The sequence below is a fragment of the Pongo abelii genome, chromosome 13 (assembly GCF_028885655.2).
Source record: "Pongo abelii isolate AG06213 chromosome 13, NHGRI_mPonAbe1-v2.0_pri, whole genome shotgun sequence".
Lineage (NCBI taxonomy): Eukaryota > Metazoa > Chordata > Mammalia > Primates > Hominidae > Pongo > Pongo abelii.
Window position 1 is genome coordinate 129,389,325 of NC_071998.2, and position 19,496 is coordinate 129,408,820.

At 49.2% G+C, this 19,496-nt stretch overlaps 1 protein-coding gene across 9 annotated transcripts in view; it reads left to right on the forward strand.

The window, feature by feature from the left end:
• CACNA1B (calcium voltage-gated channel subunit alpha1 B) overlaps positions 1-19,496 on the forward strand; it is a 247,192-nt gene that overhangs the window by 97,754 nt on the left and 129,942 nt on the right. For all 9 annotated transcript variants that reach the window (XR_008510062.2, XR_008510061.2, XM_054520928.2 and 6 more), the window contains 4 exons: positions 1,345-1,457; positions 8,455-8,567; positions 10,727-10,858; positions 11,096-11,168. Coding sequence is in view for 7 of the 9 variants with exons in the window: in XM_054520928.2 (XP_054376903.1) it covers positions 1,345-1,457; positions 8,455-8,567; positions 10,727-10,858; positions 11,096-11,168 (431 nt within the window). In the remaining 2 variants the exon portion in view is untranslated. The remainder of the gene's footprint in view (positions 1-1,344; positions 1,458-8,454; positions 8,568-10,726; positions 10,859-11,095; positions 11,169-19,496) is intronic.

The window sequence follows — 19,496 nt, forward strand, 5'->3', positions numbered from 1 at the left end:
TGCTGCAGACTTGCCCCCGACCGAGGCTGTGTGGACCTGTGCAGCACAGCCCTTGGTGGAGGAGATGTTAGGAGCATAGGGGTGGGAAGAGTGTGTGGCCCCCTCTTCCAGTGTCTGCTTTATCAGAAGTTGTGTCTGCTGAAGGTCCCGTGTCCCAACGGAGACTGTAGAGGGGGATTCAGAAGCCCTGGGAAGGCCGAGCTGGACTCTGCCCAGTTGTGGACTCTCAGGGGCCTGCCCTTCATGCCCTCCCAGGGCCTTGTTCTCCATGTGGGCTCTGCCCTGGGCTCTGTTGCCTCCCTAGCCCCTGCTGCACTGGCAGAGCCATGGTGCCTTTGGCCTGACCAGCACTGTGAGAAGTTTGAGGGCCAATCCCTGCCCAACCCTTTGGGAGGAGAGTCAGAGACAGTGGCCTCACCCTGACGCCTAAGACTCCTGGCTCAGCCAGCGGCTGGGCCTCGCTGGGCCTCCTGCTGCCTGTGGCCTCACCCAGCTCTGGAGCCAAGGCGTTCTTTTGTGCTGCCTCCCTCTTTCTGCTTGGGCTGGGTGAGCAGAGTTTGTGTACCTTGAATTCCCAGCACAGCCCTCTAGCCCCAGCATGGCCTCCCTCAGTACTGAGGCCCGGAAGGGTCAGCAGGACTCCTGGGCCCAAGACAGCCCCCCTCCACTGCTGCTGTGCCCGCAGGAACCTCTGTGTGACTTGGTGACAGTGCAAGGGGACAGTGCCTCTTGGCAGCCTCATGTTGGAGAGGAGTGCAGTGGCGGAGGAGGTCTACCCTCAGGGCAGCAAACATGAACAGAATACAAGTCAGCCACAGTGCCGTGGACATCTTGGGGAGAGGCGTCTTCCCACTGGGAAGTCCCAGTGGAAAGATGGGAGATTCTGACAAGGAGGTTGAGGGACCCCACCTTCAGTCAGAGATTGGGGTGAGGCCAGAGGTGGAAGGACCAGCTGGAAGCTGTAGCTGGGCCTCTCCTCAGGGTAAATGGGGCCCTTTGCCTCATAGCCCCAGGCCCTCCTCTAGTGAGGAGGGGGCACCCTCATGACCTCAGAACTCACACCTGGGCTGATCTCGGGAGCTTGCCTCCTGCTGAGCCCGTCCTTCTCTGGGTCTCAGAGGCACTAGGGACTCACCACCTTTCAGACTGGAACAGGTACCTCTCCGTGTCCCTCTGAATCCATCGTTCCTTTCCTGGGCTGAGACTTCAGAGCATAGGACCATAGGCCAGGCCTGGAAGGCTCAGCCCTGGGAAGACCCAGAGGTCTGGTGTCCTCCAGTCTGGGCTGGAGCCAGAGTGGGAGGAGGCCTCGAGCTAATCCCCCTCTTCTCCGGCTTCTCCTAGATTTTGCAGAGTTTGTTTTCCTGGGTCTCTTCCTCACAGAGATGTCCCTGAAGATGTATGGCCTGGGGCCCAGAAGCTACTTCCGGTCCTCCTTCAACTGCTTCGACTTTGGGGTGAGTGAGAGGCCTGATCAGGGGCCCACAGGGGCCCAGGCTGTATCCTTTCCTGCAGGTGCACACAGTCCCCTCCCATAGGCCATGCCCAGTGTGGGCTGGGGTCTGTGACCTTACATGGGTCAGAAAGACAGAGGGAGGCCTGTCCTGGCCGGGCCTGACTGATGGCAGTGTCAGCCTCAGCCGCTCTCTGTTGGCGGGAGGTCACCCTTCCCTCTTCTGATACTGTCCATAGACTTTCATAATCAGCTAAAGGCTCTGCAGCTACCTCCATGCCTGGGATCTCACAAACCTATGGAGGGCTCAGTCTCTTCCCAATGGAGCTCAGAGGGTTCTGGCCCTGGGCAGGCTTGGGTACATCCACCAGCACTTCTGGGGTTGGGGCATGATAGGGCATGATGGTCCGGCTCTCTCTGTGGGGGTGGGGGAGGTGGTGGCCCTGGCCTGGGTCTCTTTACCGACTTCTGTAGGTGGGGGAAGCCTTGGAGGCAGTGTGTTTCACAGCTTACCATGACACTTGAGCACAGAGGGCAGGGCAGGGCAGTCTGAGAATCTCCTCACTGGAACCTGGCAGGGAGCACAGGACACTTCCTGGGACCTGAACCCAGAGCCTAGGGATGTGGCACTGTCGGCACCTGCCCAGAGGCTGAGTTCTGAGTCTTCCTGCTGGAGGCTGGGAATGATGGGTGGGCACACTGCCCCCTGAGGGAGGAGAGAGGAGTGGGAGTAAGTACCCCCTCCAAGTCTTTGTACCAGAGCACTTCAAACCCTTCAGTAAGGAGTGACAAGTGGGAGTGACAAGGAGTGATGAGTGGGAGCACTGCCCCCCCCAGGAAGGAGTGAAGGGTGGGAGCACTGCCCCCCTCAGGGTGGAGTGAAGGGTGGGAGCAGAGTCCCCCAGGAAGGAGTAACAGGCGGGCGCACTACCCCTGCAGGAAGGAGTGACAGGTGGGAGCACTACCCCCCCAGGAAGGAGTGAAGGGTGAGAGCACTACCCTCCCCTCCAGGAAGGAGTGACAGGCGGGAGCACTGCCCCCCCAGGAAGGAGTGATGGGAACACTGCCCCCCCCAGGAAGGAGTGAAGGGTGGGAGCGCTACCCTCCCCCACAGGAAGGAGTGACAGGTGGGAGCATTGCCCCCCCCCAGGAAAGAGTGAAGGAGCACTGCCCCCTCCAGGAAGGAGTGAAGGGTGGGAGCACTACCCTCCCCCCCCAAGAAGGAGTGACAGGTGGGAGCACTGCCCCCCCAGGAAGGAGTGATGGGAGCACTGCCCCCCCCAGGAAGGAGTGAAGGGTGGGAGCACTACCCCTCCCATGAAGGAGTGAAGGGTGGGAGCACTACCCTCCCCCCCAGGAAGGAGTGACAGGTGGGAGCACTGCCTCCTCAGGAAGGAGTGGGGAGTAGGAATGCCGCCCCCCCAAGGGAGGGTTTGGAGCTCTGCAGAGTTTACAGGAGCCAGAGAGGGGCCTGGACTGTGGTAGTAAAGCTTCAGTTAGAAGCTTCACTTAATTGGACTTTTTCTGTCATGAGCATTGTACTTCTACAGGTGGTAGACATTTGTGTCTGTGATTTTGTTGAATCCTCACAAGGACTTTCATTTTACTGATGATAACGGCAGACATTGTGTGACTTGCCCCAGGCTGCCCATCGGTTTGAGAGGAGTCAGTGGGTGAGCCTGGTTTTCTGGCCTCGGGGGTAGTGGTTTTGCATCATGCTGTGCTTCTGATCTCTGAGGAAGGGAAGGTGGTGGCCATCCAGGGTGCTCCCTGAGACATGGAGACCTGTGATTTCAATAGATGGTGGGAAGACAACAACCCTTCTTACCCTTTGACTTCTTGGTCACAAAGAAGGTCTGAGTGCATCGGCGGAGGGAGCCGAAGAGATGGAGACGTCAGAGATGCAGGGATCTTTTTCATGACTTCCAATTTTCTGATCTGAACTGACTGGATCTCAGGACATGGGGATAATTTGCACATAAGCTAACACATTCTTCTAACACTTAGCAGCTTTAAACTACAAAAATCTGTCTCACATTTCTATGGCTTAGGAATTCAGGTGTGGCACTGGGTATCTCTGGTGCAGGGTCCCCCATGAGGCTTCAGCCCAGTTGAAGGCCAAGAATATGGTCATTCCACGGCTTGACTGGGACTGGAGAATCTGGTGTCAAGCTCATGCATTTGGTTGCTGGAAGACCGGGTTCCTGGTCATGTGGCCTCTCCATAGGCTGCCAGAATGTCCTCAGCTGTGGTCTGAGGGAGAGAACTGAGAGTACGTACATAAGACAGAAGCTATGGAAACCCTGTCTTGAAAGAAAGATCCCATCAGTTTTGCCATAGTCTTTTAGTTAGGAGTGAGTCACTGGGCCCAGTGACTGGGCTGGGGAGAGGAATATATGGGGGCAGGTGTTACACAAGGATGTGAACACCAGACAGTGACGACCACTGGGGCCATCGAAGAGGCTGCTTGCCACTGCCTGCCCTCTGGCTCTCAGTGACTCATATCCTTCCCAGTGTAAAACACCTTCACCCCTGCCAACTCCCCAAAATCTTATCCATTACAGCATCAGCTCGAAGTCCAGAATCTCATCCTCAGTTAGGTCCAGGTGTAGGTGAGGCTCCTTGAGTGTAGTTCCCTAAGTGCGGTGGCCACGGTGCCTCTTAATCTGTTGACCTGTGAACTAGAGAGTTATCTACACTCAACATTCAGTGTGCAGTGGTAGGGTGGGCATAGGGTAACTGCAGTAGATATTCCTACTCAGCAAGGGGACACCAGGAAGCTGAGCCACTGGTCCATAGGGATTCTGAAATCCAGCTGGGCACATGCTGGAAAGTCTGGGATTCGTTGTTACAGCCAGGAAGCCCTCTGGGCTCTTGGTTCTGCCCTCTCACTCCCTTTGCTTTTCCATGAAAGGTAGTTCAGGTTTTCAGCTGAATGGTTTTCTCAGCCTACTTCCCACTGGCAGAATTTTGGGAATCTAAAGACCTATTTTCGTTTTATATTGTCTTGATTCTTTCAGTCCAAGTTGGTCATGTCTCTGCATATATGTCCTCTAAGAACTTTATGGATATGTTGTGAAGCTTGGGGTTCACTTTAGTAGAAAAAAGCTCTACCCACACCTATTAGGCCTTAGACCTTTTCTGTCTGGGTTCCTGTTGAGATGCTAAGGGTCAACACCTCCAGTGTCTTAGAGAAGTTCCTGCTTCATTGACTGGATGTGTAAGGCACCCTCAATCTCTTTGAAGAGCCTGAATGTGTGGCTGAGTAGTGCTCTGAGGCACCACCTTTGATCCTTTTGGGATCTCAAATAAAAGTCACAGTTTGCCCTTGGCTTCATCTTTAGACCATGCCACCTTTCTCTCTTTTTAAAATTTCAAGTTTTATTTGGATTCAGGGGTTACACATGCAGATTTGTTACATGGGTATATTGTGTGATGCTGAGGTTTGGGATACACACGATCCCATCACCCAGGTAGTGAGCATAGTACCCGGAAGATAGTTTGTCAACCCCTTCCCCCTCCCTCCTCCGTCTAGTACTCCCCAGTGTCTATTGTTCTCTTCTTTGTGTCCATGTGTATCCTTGTTTAGCTCCCACTTGTGAGAACATGTGGTATTTAGTGTTTGTTTCTGCATTAATTCACTTAGGATAATGGCCTCTGGCTGCATCCATATTACTGCAAAATACATGTTATTTTTTTTAATAGCTGTGCAGTCTTCCATGGTGTATATATAACGCATTTTCTTGATCCAATCCACTGTTAACTGGCACCTAAGTTGATTTGTGTCCCTGCTGTTGTGAATAGTGCTGTGGTGAACAAATGCGTGTGTCTTTTTGATAGAACGAGTTATAGTCCCTTGGGTATATAGCCAGTAGTGGGATTGCTGGATCAAATGGTAGTTCTATTTTAGTTCTTTGAGAAATCTGCAAACTGTTTTCCACAGTGACTGGACTAATTTACATTCCCACCAACATCCCCTTTTCTCTGTAGCTTCGCCAATATCTGTTATTTTTTGACTTTTTAATAATAGCCATTCTGACTGGCGTGAGATGGTATCTCACTGTGGTTTTGATATGCACGTCTCTGATTAGTGGTGTTGAGCATTTTTTTCCATATCTTTGTTGAGACCTTGCCATTATTAATGTTGAGATCTGGAGAGGCTAAACATATTCAAAACCAGCAAGTCCTGGCTTCCTTTTATTTAATGCACTTTCCTTGGTTTAGCTCTCTCCTTTCACATTTGACTATAAGCAACAAGAAGACATCAGGTGGCACCTTCAGCACTTGGCTCAGAGATCTCTTGAGGTTGATCCCCTGGTTTATTAAGCATGTTTTCTACTTTTTTTTTTTTTTTTTTGAGACAGAGTCTTGCTCTGTTGCCCAGGTTGGGGTGCAGTGGCATGATCTCGGCTCACTGCAACCTCTGCCTCCCGGGTTCAAGCAATTTTCCTGCCTCAGCCTCCTGAGTAGCTGAGATTACAGGCACCCACCAACATGTCCAGCTAATTTTTTTGTATTTTTAGTAGAGATGGGGTTTCACCATGTTGGTCAGGCTGGTCTCAAACTCCTGACCTCAAGTGATCTGCCTGCCTCAGCCTCCCAAAGTGTTGGGATTACAGGCATGAGCCACCGCGCCTTGCCTGTTTTCTACTTTTTACATAGCTACATGCAACAGTGTGGCTAAATTTTCTGCCAGCACACAACAGGACCCCTTCCTCTAGTTTCCTATGAAATTCTCCTCGCTTTCCTGCAGACCCTGATGTGCAGCATGCTTAATGTCCAAAATTCTATGAATTCTGTGTTAAGTGTGCTTTAGCCCTTCATTAATGTGCTGCTCAGTGTCCATCCTCTGGTTCCAAAACCACTCCCACATTTTAGGTTTTTATCACAGCATCACCCAACTTCTGATTCCAAAATCTGTATTGACTTTTCCTGCTGGGGAACAAATTATCCAAAAGCTTAGTGGCATAAGAAAACAGATATTTATTATTTCACTGTTTCTGTGAGTCAGGAATCAGCGTGGCTTAACTGGGTGCACCTGGCTTGCAGTCTCTAGTGAGGCTGCAGTCTTCTCAGGCTCATTTGGGGCTGGAGAATTCACTTCCAGCCTCATGCTCATTATGGCTGTCAGTGGACCTCAAAAAATCTGCTTCCAGGCTCACTAGTGTGGCTGCTGGCAGGCCTCTGTTCCTGGTCACATGGGCCTCTCCCAGCTGCCAGAGTGTCCTTATGACACGATATCTGGTATTAAGAGAGTCAAGAGTTCGCAAGACAGAAACCCGTCCTTTTGTAATCTGATCTCAGAGGTGACATCCCATCACTTCTGCTGTATTCTGTTTACTAAGAGTGAGTCACTAGGTCCAACCCATCCTTAAGGGGATAGCATTATACAAGGGAGTAAATACTGGGTGGTAGGGATTACTGAGGCCATCTTAGAGGTTGCCTACTACATGAACCAGTGAGGACAAATTTTGATAATTAGTGGAAAACAGGAGAGATACTGGAAGACTGGCAGTGAGAAGAAAGTATATTTAGAAAACTACAATCTTCAACCCTAGGCAAACCTCTGGATGATTTGCTAGTGCAGAGAAAAGTTGGTGGTGATGATCAAGGGCCACATGTGATCACCAAGAACAGATGGCACTCTTGGCAAGACTGCGGTGGCAAGCTTACCCAATTTGTTGTATTGATAGGGATATCACAGGTGCTGTGGATATTGGTGTACCTGGTTGTTGACAGAACGTTAGATATTCTCTGAATGGTGATCTGTGGACAAGGTAGAGAAATGTGCAGCAGATGACTGTGCATTTGAGTTGATCCATAAATGGTGCACAGCCATTCCCAGACATGCTGGTTAACAGATTAGTGTCAACCTGTAGGGAAGTCTCTAGAGATGTACCACAGGGCTCTGTCTTAGCATATTCATCGTTCTCTCAGTGACTTCCTGAGAACATTGACGTTAAGCTCATCAGCTTTGCAGTTGATGTGAAATTGGTGGAAATGACTGAAACTTTGGAAAATATATGTCCCAAATACAATATAATTGAGTTTGAGAGGCTCAACATTTGAATTCTCCACACCGGTTGCAGAAGTGTGGCTTAGAGGAAATGAGAATTACACACATGAAGAAGACATGGGTGCTCCTGCTGATTGTGAGCCCAGATTGTGCCCCTTGAGGTATGGTGGCCTGGGAGAGAATTCAGTTTGGGGACCCTTGCTTGTCCTGTCCAGAGGGAAGTTGGTAAAGGGTCTGCTGTGTTCCAGCCCAACTGGTCTGTCCTTTCTGAGTCCCTCACACCAGGCCCTGACCAGGACGGCCCTCCTCACAGTCTATCTGAGGAATGGCTGGAAGGAGGGACGTGTACTTTGCTCATAAATTCCAGCTCACCAACATCAACAGTGCATGAAACAAACAGGCAGGCTTGCCATAATCTGTTCTTGGTGGCATGTGCTGTTTCCTGGTCATTGGGAGAAGAAAAGACTTAAGATGCAATTTATGAATCTGAGTATCTTGGAGCAGTGGCAGAACCAGGGAAGGGAAGTTACAGGGAGACAGATTTTGCTAGTCTGTGAGAGAACAGTCTAACACAGTCAGGGCTGTCTGAAAGTTTGCCCAGCTCCAGAGGTGTTGAAGAAGACACCAGTGTCACCAGGCTGTGGTCAAGCACAGAGGAGGTATTAGACCAGGTGGTTGTAAGATCTGCCAGGAAGCCAGCAGGCCTAACCTGGTCCATGTCCTGTGTCCTCCTGGTGTGTCTGGGGTGGGGGGTGGGAGGGAGGGCGGGTACCAGGACTGGTGGGACTCTACAGCCTTCCCCAAAGGTTCCAAGAGCTCAGTGTGAGGTGTGTGCCTTGTGTTACCCTATCTGGCTTGATTATCAGACATGGAAGCAGGATGGTTCCTTACGGAGAGGTGCAGCCACGCAGGGTGCGCACACACATCCATCTGCATGCACAGGTGCAGATGCGGTGCACCCAAGGCTGATGCCATCTCGTTGCAGGTCATCGTGGGGAGTGTCTTTGAAGTGGTCTGGGCGGCCATCAAGCCGGGAAGCTCCTTTGGGATCAGCGTGCTGCGGGCCCTCCGCCTGCTGAGGATCTTCAAAGTCACGAAGTACGTCCCCTGCACTCCCAGGCGAGGGCAGGTGTAGGGTGGAGAGGGCATGGCATCAGCCACACAGGGTGCTTGTCCCCAGGAGTTCACAGCACCCAGAAGCTCTCTCTGTGGCTTATAGTTGGTTTAAATACAAAAGGTGGTTCCAAAACAGCCTTGTGGGGCCACATCTGCCCTCAGGGCCATCCCCAACTGGCCTCCGTGCTGCCGGCACACCCTTTAGCTTTCGTATTCACTTGCTTTCCATAATTTCCCATCATCTCCTGTCTTGAAACCACCACCCCATCTTCCCAGCCTTCAAAGGTGACTTTGCTTTGTAGTTAATGAGGAAGACAGAAGTCATCAGATGGAAGCTTATCCATTGTCCAGCCCCCAAGTCTGCCCACCTCCCCTGCAGCTCCACCCCTGGAGAGCCTGTGTGCACCCTGCCATGGCCCTGAGCTTCTCACTGAGCCAGCCTGGCACGTGCCTGGCCCCTGTGCCCAGGCCTGCTTTCTCCACCCTGCACCTTGCTGATGACGGCAGTGACAAGACCATGTTTACAGTTATGTCCCACTTGGCTCTGGAAGTGAGTTGCTGCAGTTTGCCTACAAAGAGACTGAAGCCCAGGAAGTGACAGATACAGGTAGTGAGAAGGACCAGGGTGAAAACCCTTCCCCTCACTGCCAGAGTTGTAGTGGGGAAGAGAGAGAGACCCTCCTCACAGCAGTCTCATCAGCAGCAAAGGCTGCACTGCGGAGGCTCCTGAGCATCTGGACCCTACCAGACGCACACATGGGCCAGCATGGACCTTGGTGTGTGTCCTTGGCAGCTGCAGGGCCCAACGAGCAGAACTGCTGACACTGAGCCCGTGCAGGGCCAGGTCATAGGTCACACCTCTAGTGACCAAGACGACCTCTCAGAAGCCCACTGACCTCCCCAGGGCAACTGAAATCCCAGGTCTTTTCCAATCCATTTTAAATCCAAACCTAAGACCATAGGAGGATATGAAGCTATAAAGGCAGAAGAGATCTGGGCAGAGTTGAGTCCCACAGGGCCCATGAATCCTCACCGGCGCTCTGTGCTGTGTGTCCTCAGACTTCTGTTGCCTTCCCAGAACTTGCTGGTGTGAAGCTTCAGGAAGTGTCCACAGGGCTGCCTTTACCCCACCTCCAGGTCTGGCATCTTAGGCTCCGTTTTCTCCCAGGAAGTAGGTGACCCTGTCCTGAGGCAGGCTGGCCTAGGCCCCTGCTAGTCCCAGGAGAAGGCTCAATTCCTTTCTCAGAGTCTTCCAGCCCATCTGCCATTAGCCCTCAGGTACTTTGTAAGAGAATCCATGGAGGATAGCGGGGCCTCTGATGTGGGCGCCAGGGAGAAGGACACGGTTTGGGAGCCCAGGGGTGCCCAGGGATAGAGTGAGCACAGAAGGAGACCAGTGTCTGTCCTGCAGTCCCTCCATTCCAGGGAGATGGGACAGCATGTGCAGAGGCACAGGGACATGAGGGACTGGCCCCTCAGTTGCCGTCAGCAGCCTCGGTGGCGCCTGTGTGCCATGGGGACCCGTGCATGAGCAGGGCATGGTCACTGCCCTCTGGGATGGGGAACGTTGAGGGATACCACAGAGAGTCTGCATGGTGCCGCCCTACAAGCTCTCCACGCCGCGTGTCCCTTGTCCCTGGTGAGGGGGCACTGGAGCCAGGGTCTCTGCCACCGGCCACAGCGCTTGCAGATCTGCTCTAGGTTCTGGTGTAGCTCTTCCTCCCGCTGTGGGCTGATGACAACAGTTGTGGGACTTGCTTCACATGGCACTGGTCTGAGACACTTGGTGGCTGACTGGGTGTTGAGGAGTGAGGGGCAGGGAGGGGCCAAGGATGAAGTTTGGGATTGTGCCTGGCCACCTGGATGGTGGCCTCATCCTCCTGAACCTAGGGACAGGGAGCAGTTTGGGAGGATGAAGTGAGTCCTGCACTGGGTGTGTTTTTCTCTGCCTTCCCATGGGGCCCTCAGGGAGAGAAGTCCAGGGTAGTGGGCCTGAAACTCCATAGAAAAGCTCTAACTTCACACCTAGGTGTGCAGCCCTCAGGGTTTAGAAAGTCACTGGAGCCTTAAGTGGCTGCAGAGAGCCATGAGTGTGAAGTCAGCGTCTGGAGCTGGCTCAGACCTCCTGCCTGGCCCCACAGGTACTGGAGCTCCCTGCGGAACCTGGTGGTGTCCCTGCTGAACTCCATGAAGTCCATCATCAGCCTGCTCTTCTTGCTCTTCCTGTTCATTGTGGTCTTCGCCCTGCTGGGGATGCAGCTGTTTGGGGGACAGTAAGTGGGCCCAGGAGGGAGAGCTCAAGGCTGGGGGCTTGCAGGGAAGCAGAGCTCAGAGCAGACAGTGCCGCCCAGGCTGCCTCCACCCACCTTCCCACCAGGAAGGTCCTCAGAGGGGCTGGTGTGCAGCCATCTGCAGCCTGAAGCAAGCAGGTTGAGGCCACGCTGGAGCCTGCAGGTGCTGCCTCGCTGCTGACGGGACTGCCACTTCCCAAGCCTTCCTGTTTTCCTCAGGTTCAACTTCCAGGATGAGACTCCCACAACCAACTTCGACACCTTCCCTGCCGCCATCCTCACTGTCTTCCAGGTAAGGCCCCTGCTCTGCACATTTGCGGCCTGCCCGGCTCCCATCTCCCCTGGGTGCTGGGAAGGTGGACTCTCCTGTCATTCCCTGCCTTGTTCCTCCACACGGCCCAGATCGCTGACTTTTCAGACACAGTGTTCCTTAAACGAGGGAAGCACAGGCAGTCGGCAACGTGCAGATCTCCAGGTCCGGGGACCCCAGCCCCTATGGTGAAGGAAGCTGGATTCTGTGGCAGCACCATAGGGAGCAAGTATAGTTCCCGGGGGGCCCAGCTGGCGTTCAAGCCACCAGTTTATTTCTTAGCTCCTGAGACTTGCATGCACTTTTGTTTTTTATCGTCCGAAAACAAAAACAAAGCACTTCCTAAACTTCTCCCCCTACTATCTCAGATCCCAGTGACCCCCTCAGTTCTCGTCTGTATCTGGAAAACTACCCCCCTCAGCTCCTCGGGAAGTGGGGGCTGGGGGCCCACTTCTCTACGACAGAGACCTTGTTGGCTCATGTAGACTCTGCCCTCTTGGAGGGTTCCCTTTCGAGGACTTTCTTGGTTGGGTACTCTCCCCTTCCATAGGCTGTGGCCCCACAGTCCTGCCCGTGACTGGCCTTACTGATGAGAGAATGCCTTGCATTCCTGTCCCACGAAACATACTTGGATGCCATGTCTGAGACTGAACAGGATGGCAGCTGTTGTCTTGCCCGTGATGCCTCTTAGGGAGGCCCAACAGGCTGCGTTTGCTGCAGGCCAGGGGCTCGGCTTGGCTCCCTGGTTCCTGAGGCTGCTGATCTTACCCTTGGTCAGGGCTGGAGCCTACAACCTGTGTGAAGAGAGGGGCCCTTTCGGTCCCACTCTCTCAAAGGGAGGAAGTCTTACCAGCAGACCCTTCAGACCAAATTAGACAATTGGCTGAAAGAGGAGTTCTGTCCTTATTTGCACCACAGTCTTCCATGACTGTCCCCTTTCTCACATCTTCCCACTCACCCCCACCCTGCTGGGCTGGAGCCTATGGCCCGTCAGCTCCTAGTCGCTGCCAGGCAGAGCCAGCTCTTCTCCCAGAGGTGTATCTGCCCCAGGACTGTCAGGGCCTTGCTGTTGTCATCCCTTTGTCCTCTCTGGTCTCATGTTTGAGTTGCTGCCTCTTCTCCTCTCCTCTTATTCCTCGAGTGGGGGGCACTTGTCAGTCTCCGACTGTCCTCCCTCTCTCTGACTTGAAAGCCTCGGCTGCTCACAGGCCAGTGACTTCCAGACTTTGGTCTCCCAGATGTTTTTGAGCTCTTAGTGGGGGACAGGACCTATGTCAGCCTCTGGGACAGAGGTGGGTGGTCTCCCAGCCGCACGACGGGGAGGTCACAGGCCTGGAGCTGCCCGTAGGGTCCTGAATGTCAGGCAAGGGAAACTGGGAGAAGCGCATTCCCAGCAAAGCAGCAAAAACGTGAGGAGTGTCTGGGGTGGCGACAAGGTGGCAGGTGTGGGATGGGAAACTCCAGATGTGGGCGGGCCAGGCTGAGGCTTTGCCATGTAGAAGCTGTTGCAGGGAGGGGCTCCATGCCAGGGGGGTGGCGTAGTCCATGACCACAGCCACACTTTGCCGTATGTGTTGCAAGAAAAGACCTGAGTGTGGTGAGGGAGAGAAGTTGAAGTTGGGAGGAAAGTGGGCTTTTCTGATCAGATGATGCTGATTCAGACATTACATGCCCCCTGCTCTGAACACAGCAATAAGATAAAAAAAAAATTTAGAAATTAAAAGGACCTAGACAAGTAAAAACAAAATCTCTGAGGAATAGAAATGGAACAGAACATACAGTGGTGAGAGACAGCAGAGACCCAGTCACCGGGACACGGCTTGAGAATGGCAGATGGGCTTGGGAGTCTGAGTCCCATGGCAGCAGAAGTGTGCAGGTGTGGCTCAGCCCCCTCTGAGCACTGGGGGCAGGTACCTGGACCCTTTGGAGGATGCTGAGGAGGGGTGAAGGCTTGTTCGGCTGGAGAGACCAGGAAGGCTGCAGGGCAGGGCTGACTGGTGGCTAGGCCTGTAATTCCCACAGGTGAATCTGGACCAGGGTCCTGAGATCCCAGGGTGGGAGCCCCCGCTTCTGAATGGGGTTGGGAGTGGGGAAGGGAAGGCATGTAAGGAGGAAGAAAGCAGCTTCAGCTGTGCTCATGGTGGATCTGCAAACTGAGGGCTGGGAACAGCCAGCATCCCAGACAGTGCCAACAGCATCTACAGTCAGAAGGCGTAATCACTCCCAAGGAAAAGGAAATAACAGAACAAACACAGATGACTTTAAACCAAATATGCCTAACATCCTCCAAGGGGTAAAGGGAGAACCAGTTAAAAAAACACAAAATTATGAAAAAAGGCACCTAAGAACAAAGAAAAGACCTAAATCAAATCCTAGAAATGAAATATATAGCTATTTACATTTTAGAAGTAGAGTGAACCGTACACCGGACGTGATCAGAGAGAGCATGGGTGAGCTGGAGGATGTGGTGGGGCTGAGCCAGCTGGGCATGGAGATGAGGTTGTGAGGCTTCCTGGAGACAAGGAAGTGAGGGTGGGCTGGAGTGGAGGCTCCCATGTGAGGTGCGAAAGAGAGGGTGGCCAGTGCCCCTTCCGAGTGAGTCCTGGAGAACGTGCTCAGATGATCAAGCAGGATAAGCAGATAATTCCAGACCTAGACAAATTGTGATTTCAAGAAAATCTTAAACGCTGCCCTAGAGAAATAGATTTCCTACAAAATAATGACAGATAGTCTGATGGCCAACGTCTTAGGAGCACAGATGCCAGAGGGTCATGGAGAAGTAACGGAAACATTGGGGTACAGTCACCATTCGCCAAGAATTCTGAATCCAGACAGCTGTGGTTTAAGCGTGAGGGCAGAGCTAAAGACACTTTCAGACACAAATAGGAGTGAGTTACCACCACCCACCCAGATCATTTGAAAGCACGACAAAAGCTTATACATTTAGTAAAGTGGATGATTTAGAATAAAAAATATTAATGTATTTTTACCCAAGAAGAAATAAACTGAAGAAAAAACAGGAAATGGAACCATTTCAGAAATTGAATAATTAGGTCAGAATCGGATTAAGACGGCAGATAGGAGGAAGGACTAGCTTGCAGCTCCTGCTTGGACAGACAGAGCACCGTCTGGAGACTCACATCATGAACTTTTGCTCCAAGAACTACCACAGGAAGTTCTCAGCCCAGGGCACTGCCTGCCTGGAAATAGACTCAGTGCTGTTGGGGGTGGGCATGGTAGGGGTGAGACCAGCCTTTTGGACTGTGGGCTGCGTGGAGTGGGGTGAGGCCTGTGACTGCTGGCTTTCTCCCACTTTCCTTGCGGACCTGTATGACTAACGGCCTTAATCCTCCTGGGAACATAACTCCATTGGACTGAGAACCACACCCCCATCCCCCACAGCAGCCACAGCAAGCCCCACCCAAGTAGAGTCTGAGCTCAGACACCCTATTCCTGTCCCCACCTGGTGGTCTTTCTCTACCCACCCTGATGGCCAAAGACAAAGATTATAATCTCCTGGGGGCTCTGTGGTCCTGCCCACCCCTGAGAAACCTGAATACTTAATTAGGCTACCTTAGGGCAAGTTTGCATCCTCTCTACAGGACCTCAGCTGATGCTCTCTTGAAAGCACCAACTCCTGGCTGGAGGCCAACCAATATAAAACCAGCACTCTTAACAAAAATACAGCCAAGGACCCTCACAGAGTCCACTTCACTCCCCTGCTACCCCCACCAGAGCAGGTGCTGGAGGCCAACCAATATAAAACCAGCACTCTTAACAAAAATACAGCCAAGGACCCTCACAGAGTCCATTTCACTCCCCTGCTACCCCCACCAGAGCAGGTGCTGGAGGCCAACCAATATAAAACCAGCACACTCAACAAAAATACAGCCAAGGACCCTCACAGAGTCCATTTCACTCCCCTGCTACCCCCACCAGAGCAGGTGCTGGTATCTGCACCTGAAAGACCTGAAGATGGATCACATCACAGGACTCTTGACAGACACTCCCCAGTACCAGCCTGAAGCCCAGTAGCTCCACTGGGTGGGTAGACCTGCAAAAGCAAAAACAGTTATTGCAGTTTGGCTCTCAGGAAGCCCCATTCCTAGGGGCAGGGGGAGAATACCACATCAAGGGAGCACCCCCAAGATAAAAGAACAGCAGCTCTTGAGTCCCAGATCTTCCCTCTGGTTCCAAATGAGAAGGAACCAGGAAAACAATTCTGGTAATATGACAAAACAAGGTTCTTAAACACCCCCAGAAGATCACACCAGCTCACCAGCAATGGATCCAAACCAAGACAAAATCTCTGAATTGCCAGAAAAAGAATTCTGAAGGTCAATTATTAAGCTAATCAAGGAGGTACCAGAGAAAGGTGAAATTCAACTTAAAGAAACAAAAAACATGATACAGGTTATGAAAGGAAAATTCTTCAGTGAAATAGCATAAAAAAATCACAGTTTCTGGAAATCAAGGACACACTTAGAGGAATGCAAAATGCACCAGAAAGTCTCAGCAATAGAATCGAACAAGCTGAAGAAAGAACTTCAGAGCTCAAAGAAAAAGCTTTTGAATTAACCCTATCCATCAGAGACAGAAGAATTTCAAAAAATGAAGCCTCCAAGAAGTATGGGACTAAGTTAAGTGTCCAAACCTAAGAATAATTGGTGTTCTCGAGGAGGAAGAGAAATCTAAAAGTTAGGAAAACATATTTGAGGGAATAATTGAGGAAAACTTCCCTAGCCTTGCTAGAGATCTAGACATCCAAATACAAGAACTTAAAACACACCTGGGAAATTCATTGCAAAAAGTCATTGCAGAAGAATTCATCGCCTAGGCACATAGTCATCAGATTATCTAAAGTCAAGATGAAGGAAAAATCTTAAGAGCTATGAGGCAAAAAATATCAGGTAACCTATAAAGGAAAACCTATCAGATTAACAGAAGATTTCTCAACAGAAACCCTATAAGACAGAAGAGATTGATTAGGGTCCTATCTTTAGTCTCCTTAAACAAAATAATTATCAGCCAAGAATTTTGTGTCCAGTGAAACTAAGCCTCATAAATGAAGGAATGATACAGTCTTTTACAGACAAACAAATGCTGAGAGAATTCGCCACTACCAAGCCAGAACTATAAGAACTGCTAAAAGGAGCTCTAAGTCTTGAAAAAAATCTTCGAAAAACACCAAAATAGAACCTCCTTAAGGCATAAATCCAACAGGACCTCTTTAACAATAACAATGAAAAAACAGCATGGTATTCAGGCAACAAATAGCACAATGAATAGGATAGTATCTCACATCTCAATATTAACGTTGAATGTAAATGACCTAAATGCTCCACTTAAAAGATAGAGAATGGCAGAATGGATAAGAATTCACCAACCATGTTTCTGCTGTCTTCAGGAGACTCACCTAACACATAAGGACTTACATAAACTTAAAGGGGTGGAAAAATATTTCATGTGCAAATGGAGACTAAAAGTGAGCAGGAATAGCCATTCTTTTATCAGACAAAACAGACTTTAAAGCAACAGCACTTAAAAAAGACAAAGAGGGACATTATATAATGATAAAAAGCCTTGTCCAACAGGAAAATATCATAATCCTAAATATATATGCACCTAACACTGAAGCTCTAAAATTTATAAAACAATTACTACTAGACCTAAGAAGTGATATAGATGGCAACACAGTAATAGCGGGGGACTTTGATACTCCACTGACAGCACTAGACAGGTCATCAAGACAGAAAGTCAACAAAGAAGGAATGAACTTAAACTATACCCTACAACAAATGGACTTAACAGGTATTTACAGAGCATTCTACTCAACAACTGCAGAATATACATTCTATTCATCAGCACATGGAACATTCTCCAAGATGGACCATATGATAGGCCACAAAACAAGTCTCAGGAAATTTTAAAAAATCTAAATTTGGAGCTTGCAGTGAGCCGAGATCCAGCCACTGCACTCCCGCCTGGGCGACAGAGCGAGACTCCATCTCAAAAAAAAAAAAAATCTAAATTATATCAAGTATTCTCTCAGACCATAGTGGAATAAAATTGGAAATCAACTCCAAAGGCACCCACAAAACCATGCAAATTCATGGAAATTAAACAACCTGCTCCTGAATGATTGTTGGGTTAACAATGAAATCAAGGTGGAAATTTAAAAAAATTTTTGAACTGAACGATAATAGTGACACAACCTATCAAAACCTCTGGGATACAGCAAAGGCAGTGCTAAGAGGAAAGTTCATAGCCTTAAATGCCTACATCAGAAAGACTGAAAGAGCACAAATAGACAATCTAAAGTCCCATCTCACACAACTGAAGAAACAAGAACAATCTAAACCCAAACCCACCAGGAGAAGAGAAGTAATGAAAATCAGAGCAGAACTAAATGAAATTGAAACAAAAAAAATTACAAAAGATAAATTGAACAAAAAGCTGGTTCTTTTTAGATAAATAAAAAGATAAATTTTTTTAGATAAATAAAATTTTTATTTTATCTATCTAGATAAAAAATATTTTTATTTTATCTAGATAAAATTTTTATTTTATTTATTTAGATAGATAAAATTGATAGACCATTAGTGAGATTAACCAATAAAATAAGGGAGAAGATCCAAATATAAGCTTAATTAGAAATGAAATGGGAGATATTACTACTGATACCACAGAAATACAAAAGATTATTTGAAGCTACTATGAACACCTTTATGCACATAAACTAGAAAACCTAGAGGAGATGGATAAATTCCTGAAAAGATAACAACCATCCTAGCTTAAATCAGGGAGAATTAGATACCCTGAACAGACCAATAATGAGTAGCGAGATTGAAATGGTAATAAAAAAAAATTACGAACAAAATAAAGTCCAGGACCAGATGGATTCACAGCAGAATTCTATCAGACATTCAAAGAAGAATTGTTACCAATCCTGTCGACACTATTCCGCAAGGTAGAGAAAGAGGGAATTCTCCCTAAGTCATTTTATAAGCCGATATCACCCTAATACCAAAACCAGGGAAGGACATAACCAAGAAAGAAAACTACAGACCAATATCTGTGATGAACATAGTTGCAGAAATCCTCAGCAAAATACTAGCTAACTGAATCCAACAGCAAATTAAAAAGATAATCCACCGTGATCAGGTGGGTTTCATACCAAGGATGCAGGGATGGTTTAACATATGCAAGTCAATAAATGTGATAACACCACATAAACAGAATTAAAAACCAAAATCACACGATCATCTCAATAGATGCAGAAAAAGCATTCAACAGAATCCAGCATCGCTTTATGATTAAGTCCTCAGCAAAATCAGCATACACGAGACATACCTTAATGTAATAAAAGCCAGCTGTGACAAACCCACAGCCAACATAATACTGAACCGGGAAAAGTTTGGAAGTATTCTCCCAAGAACTGGAATAAGACAAGGATGCCCACTCTCACCACTCCTCTTCAGCATAGTACTGGAAGTCCTAACCAGAGCAATCAGACAAGAGAAAGAAAGAAAGGGCATCCAAATCGGTAAAGAGGAAGTCAAACTGTCACTGTTTGTTTGCCGATGATATGATTATTTATGTTGAAAACCCCAAAGACTTTTCCAAAAAGCTCCTAGAACTGATAAAAGAATTCAGCAAGGTTTCAGGATACAAAATTAATGTACACAAATCAGTAGCTCTTTTGCTCTTTTATACATTAACAGCAATCAAGCTGAAAATCAAATAAAGAACTCAACCCCTTTACAGTAGCTGCAAAAAATAAAATAAATACTTAGGAATATACCTAACCAAGGAGGTGAAAGCTCTGCAAGGGAAACAACAAAACACTGCTGAAAGAAATCATAGACAACGCAAACAAATGGAAACACATCCCATGCTCATGTATGGGTAGAATCAATATTGTGAAAATGACCATACTGCCAAAGGCAATCTACAAATTCAATGCAATTCCCATCAAAATACCACCATCATTCTTCACAGAACTAGAAAAAACAATCCTAAAATTCAGATGGAACCAACAAAGAGCCTGCATAGCCAAAGCAAGACTAAGCAAAAAAGGCCAGGTGCAGTGGCTCATGCCTGTAATCCCAGCACTTTGGGAGGCCAAGGCGGGCAGATTACCCGAGGTCAGGAGTTTGAGACGAGCCTGACCAACATGGTGAAACCCCAACCCTACTTAAAAAAATACACAAATTAGCCAGGTGTGGTGGCTTGTGCCTGTAATCCCAGCTACTTGGGAGGCTGAGGCAGAAGAATCACTTAAACTCAGGAGGTGAAAGTTGCAGTGAA